At 41.2% G+C, this 10,315-nt stretch overlaps 1 protein-coding gene across 1 annotated transcript in view; it reads right to left on the bottom strand.

Moving 5' to 3' along the window:
* Window positions 1-2,273: 2,273 nt before the first annotated feature.
* SNRPB2 (small nuclear ribonucleoprotein polypeptide B2) overlaps window positions 2,274-10,315 on the bottom strand; it is a 50,489-nt gene continuing 42,447 nt past the window's right edge. The window contains exons 4-7 of the mRNA XM_085612708.1: window positions 5,749-5,877; window positions 4,773-4,829; window positions 4,397-4,485; window positions 2,274-2,624 (exon numbers count right to left, since the gene is read on the bottom strand). Of these exons, the coding sequence (XP_085468834.1) occupies window positions 2,465-2,624; window positions 4,397-4,485; window positions 4,773-4,829; window positions 5,749-5,877 (435 nt within the window). The 3' untranslated portion in view covers window positions 2,274-2,464. The remainder of the gene's footprint in view (window positions 2,625-4,396; window positions 4,486-4,772; window positions 4,830-5,748; window positions 5,878-10,315) is intronic.

The following is a 10,315-nucleotide window of genomic DNA, read 5'->3' as shown; positions in this document are numbered from 1 at the left end:
AGAGAAGGACGAGGAAAATCATGGATGTTATCCAAATGTTTGTGTTTGCTGGGAATTCTGAGTAAGAAACAATAGGCCAAAGTACTGGATTTATTGGGAGCAGTGTCGGAATACAGAACAGTAGAACATTTAACATAAATTGACTTTAACATTTTTTAGCTTTCAAGTGTAAGGGTAGTGAGCAACATAGAACTTTTTACATGATGCCCCTTTAAATCACATGCAAACCGGAGAGTTCAGTACTTGTTCCTCGCAGTCTAAGGGTCGACGGTACAGAAACTTTAGGATGGCAAAGGTGAAACGCTCTCAGTGACAACTGGAGCACAGTAACTTCCAATTTCCCTGTGACTCTCTCCCAGTCACTTTTTCCCCAATCCGGAATTCTCACACCTTGGATTTGGGATGAGCCGCTTAATAGTTCTATTGAGGTTGGGCAGACGTAATGTTTTTAGCCACTGGCAACATGGTGCAAGTCTAATGTTATGACTTCAGCCTCAGTGTGCTCTTGATATTGTAGAAGAACTGATATCTTGCCTCACTCCCCACATGTTAGGGCTGCAGAGGTGGGCTTCATATCCAGACAAGTGGTCACCACTGAATCACTCCAAGTTAACCCCATTCTTATCAAACAACTGATGTGTTGACACGTGTTTCTTGGAACAATACAAGTGTATTCCTTTGCTTAATTATATTTCATGGATTCTGTGCAAGTGATCCGTGATGGCAGTATGTCAGTAATTCCTACAGTTCTGCCAGGGACAAAACTATGCCAAGGAGGCCACCATCGCCCTAAGCATGCCTAAAAATTGTAATTAACCTTTTTGTAAATCTGTCCTTAGTAAATCCGGAAGATCCCTGCACATCCATTGCCCGTAATGAGGTCTGGTTCTCCATAGGTGATGTTTTAGTTGCCCACGGATCTTACTGGCTTCCAAACTGTTTTAACATACATGGCAGCGCTTCTTTTTAGTTAAAGGTCCTGTTTTTACTCCGAGGCAATGCAAAATGTTATTAAAAATGAAACGGTTTAGTTCCCGTCATCAAGTCAAATGGCTTATATCAAAGCATAGTCGCTTAGAATAAAAGTATCGAACGCACAAAGAAACAATTTGAATAAGGACTGTAGAGAAGCATCAGAGTGAGCAAGATGTTTTGTAAGGAAGATAGACATCTCTGCTTTTTCTTATGATTTTTGTGCAATAGGTATCTAGATTGGGGGGGGGGGGTGGAGGAGGGGGAAACAGAGGGCAAGATGGGCAAGATCATGTGCCATAGTACAATAAGCTACTTCTGCAGTGGGCCCGGTGAGCATTAAGTAGTAAATAGGGGGTCTGGAGTGTTTAGACAAGATGTAGAAAAAGAAGCGATGAGTTGAGTGAGTATGCAGTACAAGTGCAATAGACAGGATGTTTCCCAGTATTACAGGTCGATGGGAACTTCTGCAACTATATGCTTGATAGGGGAAAGCAAGTATCTGTGCATCTTGTGACTTATTTATGCTCTGTGTGTTCCCTGTCTCAAAGGTAGAAGTAAATGCTGCTTACTGTCCACAAGAACAGAATTCATGTCGATCTTCCAAAAGGTATTAAAACAGTTTCCTCATTGCTGCAGGAAACACTTGAAACACACCTACTTTGCAAACAACCAGGTTTCTAATCCAAGCACTCACCCACAAAAGTTACCTTGAACAATAAATAGTCCAATGTAATACTCTGGCATCTTTGGCTGCAGAATAATTACAGAATAACTACCACATTCATACAAGTCTGAACAGTTTGGCAAATTGGGCATTGCTGATCAAGCACAGATGCTGCACCCAAACTGTGCGTTAGATAGAGAGCTTCACCACATCCACTGTATCATCAGTGCTTTCTCACAACTATTTACTGCATGACTTATAGAAACGCTAGCAGGATGGCAGCCACTGGGCAGATAGGGAAGAGATCACCAAAGCAATGGCACCCTGATTTCAACCTTCATGTTCCACCCTTACACAGACACCTCATTAGCACCTGGACAACTACCGCTCTCAACCCATCACACACTTTTTAAAAAGCTGCAGTACTGCACAAGTCCTCCATTTGGATGCAGCGGACTGTCGATAGTTGAGAGAGTCTGTTGGAGAGGTACTGGAATCAGACTAGACACAGTTAAGATGTTTTGATTCGAGTCGATAATATTATATCATCCATTTTATCAAATTATGAATGTGGTTTTTGCAAAACGTTTTCGTTCAAAACAATCTAGCCAATAAGGTGAACATGTAGGCACGATTATAAAACTCTTTAGCAGAATGCATTTATTTACAAACAACATCAGAAGTGACAGTTTGGAAAAGGACCAAACAATCACACAAACCTAATTTACCAGAGGATGGGAGTTTGCATCCGATTCTTGAGAAGGCAATGAAGAAATACAAACAGTGAGGTCCATTTAAGTCTTTTTAGGAGTAGCTACTTTCTTGTTATTTCTTGGCATATGTGATTTTCATGGCATGGTGTGGTGTGATCTTGAATCCTTGGAGAGCGTCCCGCGCAGCTCCTGCTTGGCCTTCACTTTCAAACTCCACAAACGCTATGTCATGTCTCCCAGGTATCAAACGCACCTCTTTAAAACCAGGAAATCTTGAGAAAATGACAAAATAGAAAACAATCACTTATACAGAACACCTTGGGTCCTTATGGCTAATTGTATGTAGCCCTTTTTTCAGACACTAATCCACCAATCGCCCTTCCAGAGTATATATCCGTCCACATATAAAGTGCCAAGAGGAAACTAAGAGTTTTTAAGGCTATTGAAAAGCAAACCTAAATCACCAATTATAATTTCTGAAAGACTGCAGCTGGAATAACATTCTGCTGACAGATTAGGGTGCTCTGCTGTATAACGGTTATTCGGACATGGTGGTGGATTTTACAAAAACACATTCTGTCAATGTACTCCCTTGCTCATCACTTGTTGGCATATACAGATTTATGTCTCTTTCCTGAGCACCCTTAGATTGAGGCCTCCTCCGGCCTGGTCGAAGTCACCATGTAATCATAAATTACACTCGCGTTGCTCTGAGTTAGCAAATGATAGGTTGAGATATACGTTTGAACAATGTATTGATAAAGTGAAACCAACACCATAAAATGCTGATAGTGAGGATGCAAAATGTTCCTGGTTATGCTATGAAGCACAAACCACATTTACATTCAAGCGACAAAAACTACTTTGGAAGAAGTGCATAAAAATGTGATGTGTCAATTTGATTGAAGGAACTTAACTCAGAGTGAAGTTATAACCCCATTTGGTATATGATTGAATGTGGTTGGTGCCTTTAGAAAAAAGCAACCATGTTTGCTGTAATGATTTAGACCTCATGCCTCCAACTCAACATACCAATATGTGTAAGCTGAACACCCAAAAACTTTGAAGCTGTTCAAAGCTTGAAAACTGTGACCCACACAGTATTATTTCACGTGTCCCTTATGCTTGTAGCATTATTTTTCTTAAGTCAAGCTTCTGGTCTCACATTCTGCTGACGTATTGGTAAGCAACATTTACATCAACTAGGAAAACGAACCGCTGTTCAACAACCATGTTTCTAAACAAAAAGAATCCCCAACTCTTTGCGCGTCGTCAGAATTTCACTCAACTTGAGGATGTATGAATTTTTCAGTTGTTCAAATGGCTACAATTAAACGGCGTAAGGCAGAGATTCTTAACCTGTGGTTCTAGGATGCGCTGGCCCGCTACTGCTTAAGAAGTTAGATAATACTAATTGATTAATAAAGTGAATTTAAATAAAGGAGCAAAGCATTCAGTAAATGTGAAGAAATGTGAAACTGGAAGATAAACAATGCATGTGCATCAAACAGAACACAGTATGGACAATAAGTGGCTTCACTTGAATTTAAAAACGCTCCAACCTTTCCATGAGAATAAAAATTTAGATTTTTTATATTTGTGAATTAAATAAAATATTTATTCATTTGTGCATTCGTTTAATGAATGCCAGTTTCTGTATTTTTGGTGTATCATTTTGTGGTTCAGTCGTAGAAAATGCTTAGGGCCTGTGTTTCGGCTTCCAGTAATATCAAAATTATAATATTAAATCTTTATTGAGCAATTAGTTAAAAAAACATTGCAGATGCATACACAGTAAAAACATTACTTCCAGTATCGACTCATTGGGGGTCCCTGGACTCCAGTAATGATTCAGTGGGGGTCACCGACTTGCAGAAATAATTAAGTGGGGGTCCACAGACGTCAAAAGTTTAAGAACCACTAGTATATGGTATTAAACCAAGTTTGAAGGCAAGTCTACCTCACACTTAAAATAGGCATGTAATTCAAACAGCTAAGAGCTAGCTATAAAAGATAGATAAATGTACTTCATGACTAAACTTACTGGTTAAACAGCATAGACAGCATCATTTCATTAGTCTCTTCCGGCAAATTGTTAAGGAAAAGGATATAGTTTGGCGGATTGTCCGGCACCTGCAATAAAACCAAAGCAAATATAATTACTTCACATTAAATAATATTATTCTCCCTTTAGACCTCTTAAGTAAATCCCTTTGAAACGTTTCTAAATATATGAAAATATGTTCATGGGGACTCCTCGTGTTCAGTGCAGCAAATCAGGTCTAAATGCATAGCAACATTAACCTGAAAGTATTCATTCTAAGTATTCTCTGCCTAGAACAGGTTATATAAATCCCACAAAAGAGAAAATTAGAAATATGTGGCTTTGTGTTTTTTGCACTTAGGTTAATAAACATCACCTGTAGACTCTGAGATGTAGTCAGGAAAATGCCGCTAGATGTATCCATTGGCGTACCCTAGAAAATAAATCACATTGTTGAAATGCAGGCTACACATAAAACGAATCTACAAGAAAATATACAAGTGAGGTCACCCAATTTTCAATGTGCTGCAGTTTTTATCTGCTAGTTTCTTAAAGCCAAACATGCAACTAGTCACTCAAATTAGCATCATTATTATCAGGAGTGGGAAATCAAACTTAGATAATATTAAATAACGCATTTAAACGTGGTTTTAAGACCCTCGACATTACAACACTGCTATTAGACTATGCCTCAAGTATGCATGCAGGAAACCACAACTGGTATTGCATTCAGGTGCCTTTTGAAAGCAATACCTCGTACAGGGCAACAGGACAAATATCCCTAGTCTAAAAAAAAATAATTACAACAGAATCCAAACAAACCAGTGGTGGTCATTTGTGGAATGGTGACTGAAGGCTTTCACTCCACAACGCCACACTGCAAGGTATAGGCGCTCTGTATGACCATTCACAGGAGTGGTTTATAGGCCTGCTCTCCAATCCAAGCAGGCACTATCCTACAGATGCGATGCTGGTAGTGGCCAAGATTATTCCCCGTTCAAGGCACACAGTAACTTTTCAAAATAAATCTATATTGTCAGATCACAGACTGCCCGAAGAAGGCTTCTGACATAGTTCCCGCTTAAATAGCTTTAAAAACAAACACATTAAGATTCTACTATTTTTTAGGATAATACACTGGGTTATTCTTTCAGTATAAACTCGGTTATAGTGCTCCCACCTTAGTTAATTAAATGGGTATCAGGGAAAGCGTGCTTTGCCCATAGTCACTTTCTTGGCTAGAACTTTCATTCCCAAATTGGGTCACAATCCCGTGATTGTTAAAGCACTACAACACACGCTAGATAGAAGTGCGGGCAGGCCATACTAGAACATGTTTTCAACACACTTACCAGAGAAGGCTTTTTATTTGCCTGTTCCTGGGCCTTGGCCTTCTTTTTATCTTTCTTTTTATCCTTGTCCACAAAGGTACCACGCATTTTGGCAAGGGCGTCGGAGTCTGTTTTCGCATACTGAATGCGCTGTTAAAAACAACAAGTAGGGAGGTTATGTGGTTTCCTATACCTTTTGCGGCTGCTACATTTTAAAAGGATTATTCAGTTTTTGCAAGCTTACAAGTGAACAACATACACGTTATTACTCGTTCTTTGTATAAAAAGTAAACAAGTGCCCTTAAAACTAGTCTATCTTGTCAAATTAAAGTTAAAATGATGACACATGGATGCATTAACTCTAAATTGTAATTTGAAGGTAAAACATAGCACGTAAAATAAAATAAAACAAGCATTGGCATAGCAAATCGGTCTCGCCTTTGGGACCTTATAAGTGTTTAGCCATGCAACAGTTGCATAACTAAATACTTATAAGGTCCCAAAGGCGAGACCTATTGGCTATGCAAAGCGGCCCTGCGGCCGCAAAAGTGATCGCGGTTGCGATCACGATCAAACATCAAAGCGGCCGCGCGGCCGTGAAAGTAATCGCGGCGCGCGCGCCCGCGCACGTGCACTGTAGCTCTAGGCTGGCGGCTGGCCTGGTAGCACTTTTTGGAGCCCTCTCAAGACCAGCGCATGCGCTGGGTCAGGCGAGACCTAAAGAACTGAAACGCAGTTTTAGCTCGACCGACAATAATAAGTCGGCAATCTTTATAGGAATTGGATTTGTTTTCATGACTTCTTGGGCTAAAACCCAAACATGCACATAAGATCATGATCGCTCAAGGGGCTCCCATCCTGTCTGACCTAAAGCGACCTCAACTCCCAACCAGAGCTCTTCGCTCTGCCGATCTAAATCTGGCTGCAACTCCTCGGTTCTACAGGAAACGTGCAGGTGGCTGCTCTGTTTTAGCGCCGGCCCTCGGGGACAGTTTCGCTCTCGGGCTAAGAAATATCCAGAATCATATGGAGGTGAGGAAAAAATGCAAAACATGGATTTTCATTTATAGAGGGGCCCGGATGCCCTTTGCCGCTCTTTTTGGGGTGGTACTTTGGTCTGGTGGTCAGCGCTAGGAAGCCATGTTGTTGGGCCAGTTATGCGCTTTTTAAATGTCATTAACAATGACTGATCTTCATTAATTTCTAGTCTTCGGGATTCATCAAGAACTGGTATCGGGCAGATCTTTTTCCAAATAGAATTTTGCCATCAAAGAGGGCAGGATCTGCTCTGATGGCATTGATGTGCTACCTAATGCTAGTGGCTGATGGCAGCGGACAGAGCTTGTAGCACTTGCAACACCACAAGGTGTAGACTGGTAATAGGCATCTCAGTTATGTTAATAGATTATTACTCAACCCAGCCACTTCTTTATTATTGCTGAATCCTGACCGCCCGCCATTATTAATGGGTTTAGTTTTGCAAAAAATCACACCAGATAGACGTTTTTCCTTTTTGGTCTAACGGGTGTATAATATAGGGGGTGGGTGAAACTCAGGGAGTATCACTCAACGGAATTCCGCAGTTACATGGAAACTGAGTGAGATTCCAAGGAGTTCCACAAGAAGGCAGAATCGGCACGTGACGCTGATTTTAGCACTGGTAGCTTGTTTCGCACTGCAAAATCAGCACATACAGCACCACATGGTGCACCAGAGGGCTCTGCTTCTTTGTTGCAGTTGAAGTAGAATTTGTACTTGAGCGGCAGCTTTCTCACCACAAACAACCGCCCACATTGAGAAAATCTCAGTGGGTGCTGTCCTATCCCCTGAAAATCGAGGTAGGGGACGCAGATTCTCACACGCCAAATTGCCATTGGAAAGCCGCGAGCGAGAAAAAAAATAAAATAAGATAGTTGCCAGAACTCTGCATTAGGAGCTTAACGTAGAGTGGGTAAAACTCTGCGGGCGGAGGGAATTTATCACCCACCCACCGCTAGTGTACATCCCATACAGGGCCCTCCTTGGGAACAAGTAGTCACATGCCAGATTATGAAAACTAAAAAAGAAATGTCTAAGAACTTGGAGGTACCCAAAACCACCTGAAGAAACTCAGGGAAGGTATCAGCAATTGAGGCAGACTGATTGGAGAGTTTGAATAAAAGTCAGAGTGATGGCTTGTCTCTGGGTTACAATAAGCCTATTACTGGAGTAGCATAGCTATTACTGATAATTGGATTTTAGTTCCTTTTACTGGACCTAGTTGAGACACATGTAGCTCAACACTTAAACCATGCCTTTTTAGCATGATCGTACAAATACAGGAGGTCAATGTCCCAAAGCACTTTGAAACTACTAAATTGAGGGAATGTGGTGGCCTGAAAGTGGCGCTAGCATTACTGAGAAGACTGAAAGGCCTACTTGTCATTCGCGCATGACAGGTCAGACAAAATGTGCATTTACTAGTCTGAAGCCATACCATTTCGTTCCATAGAACAAAATACTTAACAAAAGGTACAGGAGATATGGCCTAATTTAGAAACCAGTAACTGCAAGACCACCAAAATGTTGACAGACTTACCCTTTCTCTCAATGGTATGATATCCACCAATTTAGAGCAAATGGCGAACAGTTTGTTTGCATTAGTTCCTGTGGCTATACCATCAGCATGGTTGAGGTGAAGAGCAAACTCTGAGAAAAATGGTATTGGATCAACCACCTCACCTAGGGTGGCTGATCGCCTCTGAATAAGAACTGTTTTAACCACTCATGGCTTTCAGATACAATGGCTACAATACAACGCTTATGTGGCAGTTGCAACTGCAAAAATGAAACAGTCATCAAGCTGCTTGCCATGTTTCTTCTTTTAATAGATTTTGACTGAACGGAGGAGAGGCTGCTGTGTGAGAATGTATTCCCAAGACAGCAATTCATACCTTGCCAATAAGACATTTGACAACTCAAAGCACATTTATTTAAACGCACAATCTTGACTGACACATATCTACTTTTGTGCAATTCTGAAGCATTTTATTTACAATTCTATATAATCACTTATTACATTCAGACAAACTCTGAAAAAGGACCAGACAAGTGAAGACGAGGGATCAAGAGAAGAGAGAGATAAAGGACACCTTGGCATGGAGCACATCAATAGGTTTCCCAAGAGGTTAGTCCATTTTTCTCTGAATACTGCATGAGAGTCTCTCAACCTAACCAGAGATTTTCATTGCCAAAGTAATCAGTTTGGTGATGGTTTAAGATATAGTGTAGGGGCAGAGTGGCAAAGAAATGTCATGCGGGGAGCTGGTATTAATTAGAAAAGCATAGTGTTGCTAACAGACAGTATGTCATCGCCTTCACGAAGTTCAGTTCCTTTATAAGGAAAAATGATTTACCCGTGATAGACCGGTCAGACTAAGGGTGGTCTTCCTCCAAACTCTTTGCCTTACTCCTCCATTTTTTGCTGATTCAGTTTTTGTTAGCCTTAGGACTTTGCACTTTACCACTGCTATCCAGTGCTAAAGTGCATGCACTTACTCCATAAAACATGGCAACATCGACTTACACCCAACTGGCACATTTAATTTACTTGTAAGTCTCTAGGAGAGCATTTCTACCTGAACCCAGGGCCTGTAAATTACATGTACTAGTAGGCCAGCAGCACTTCTTTTACCACCCACTTATGTAGCCTTTTAAACATGTCTCAGGCCTGACATTACAGTCTCCGTGTGCAGTTTTAAACTGCCATTTTGACCTGGAAAAATAATCCTTTTGCAGGCCTAAACCTTCCTTTTTAGGTCGAGCCTAGCGCAGCGCCCATGCGCTACTCTAGGAGACGGCCTCTTGGAATCACTCCAGACTTCCAAGAGACTTCTCTGTGTGGGTCGGACTCCACCAACACATTTTATTGGCCATTGCTTGTTGCTTTCAAAAATGAAATGGCCAAAGGAGGGTCTATGTCCCTCCTTTTCTGTAAACGTTCACTCCCATGGCCTATGGGTCTCGGGAGCGAGCAGCGGCGCGCAGTGTGCCATCTGCATTCCAGATCAGGTTACTAATTAACCCAGGGCGGTCACGTTCACTTTCGAGACCGCGCTGGGTTAATTAGCAACCTAACAGTATCTACAAGCGGTTACATCAAATGCCTGCTTAGGTGGAGATCTTCGGTTAAAGGTAAATTGTATTTGCAAGGTTCATTCATGCTGGTTACATTTGTTTGGAGGCTGTTGTGAGAAGTTGGCCTGGTATATGCTGTCCACTAGTTATAGTGGGCACCCTGCACCAGTCCAAACAACCCCTTATTGATGATAGGTTAAAGACAACCTCTATTGAAAGCTATCCTAGTGGTAGCTATGGAGAGCAGCCTTCAGGCTAAGTCTTGAAGGAATGTAAAGCAGCTTGTTTTACCAGTCTATAATCTCTTGCATGACCAAATGAAATGCAACCACACCAGGTATATATATAAAATATATGTATTTATTTCTAAACACACCCTACTAGTCTCTTTATGAGGCTAGAGGTCTAAACAGATCAGTTACACTTCAAATATTACAGTAAAACAGCACAAATACACGTCAGGCCCTAGGGG

Source organism: Triturus cristatus, chromosome 6, assembly GCF_964204655.1.
Source record: "Triturus cristatus chromosome 6, aTriCri1.1, whole genome shotgun sequence".
Classification (NCBI taxonomy): Eukaryota; Metazoa; Chordata; class Amphibia; order Caudata; family Salamandridae; genus Triturus; species Triturus cristatus.
Note: the sequence above shows the minus strand (reverse complement) of the source record. Positions and strands in the feature narration are given on the sequence as shown.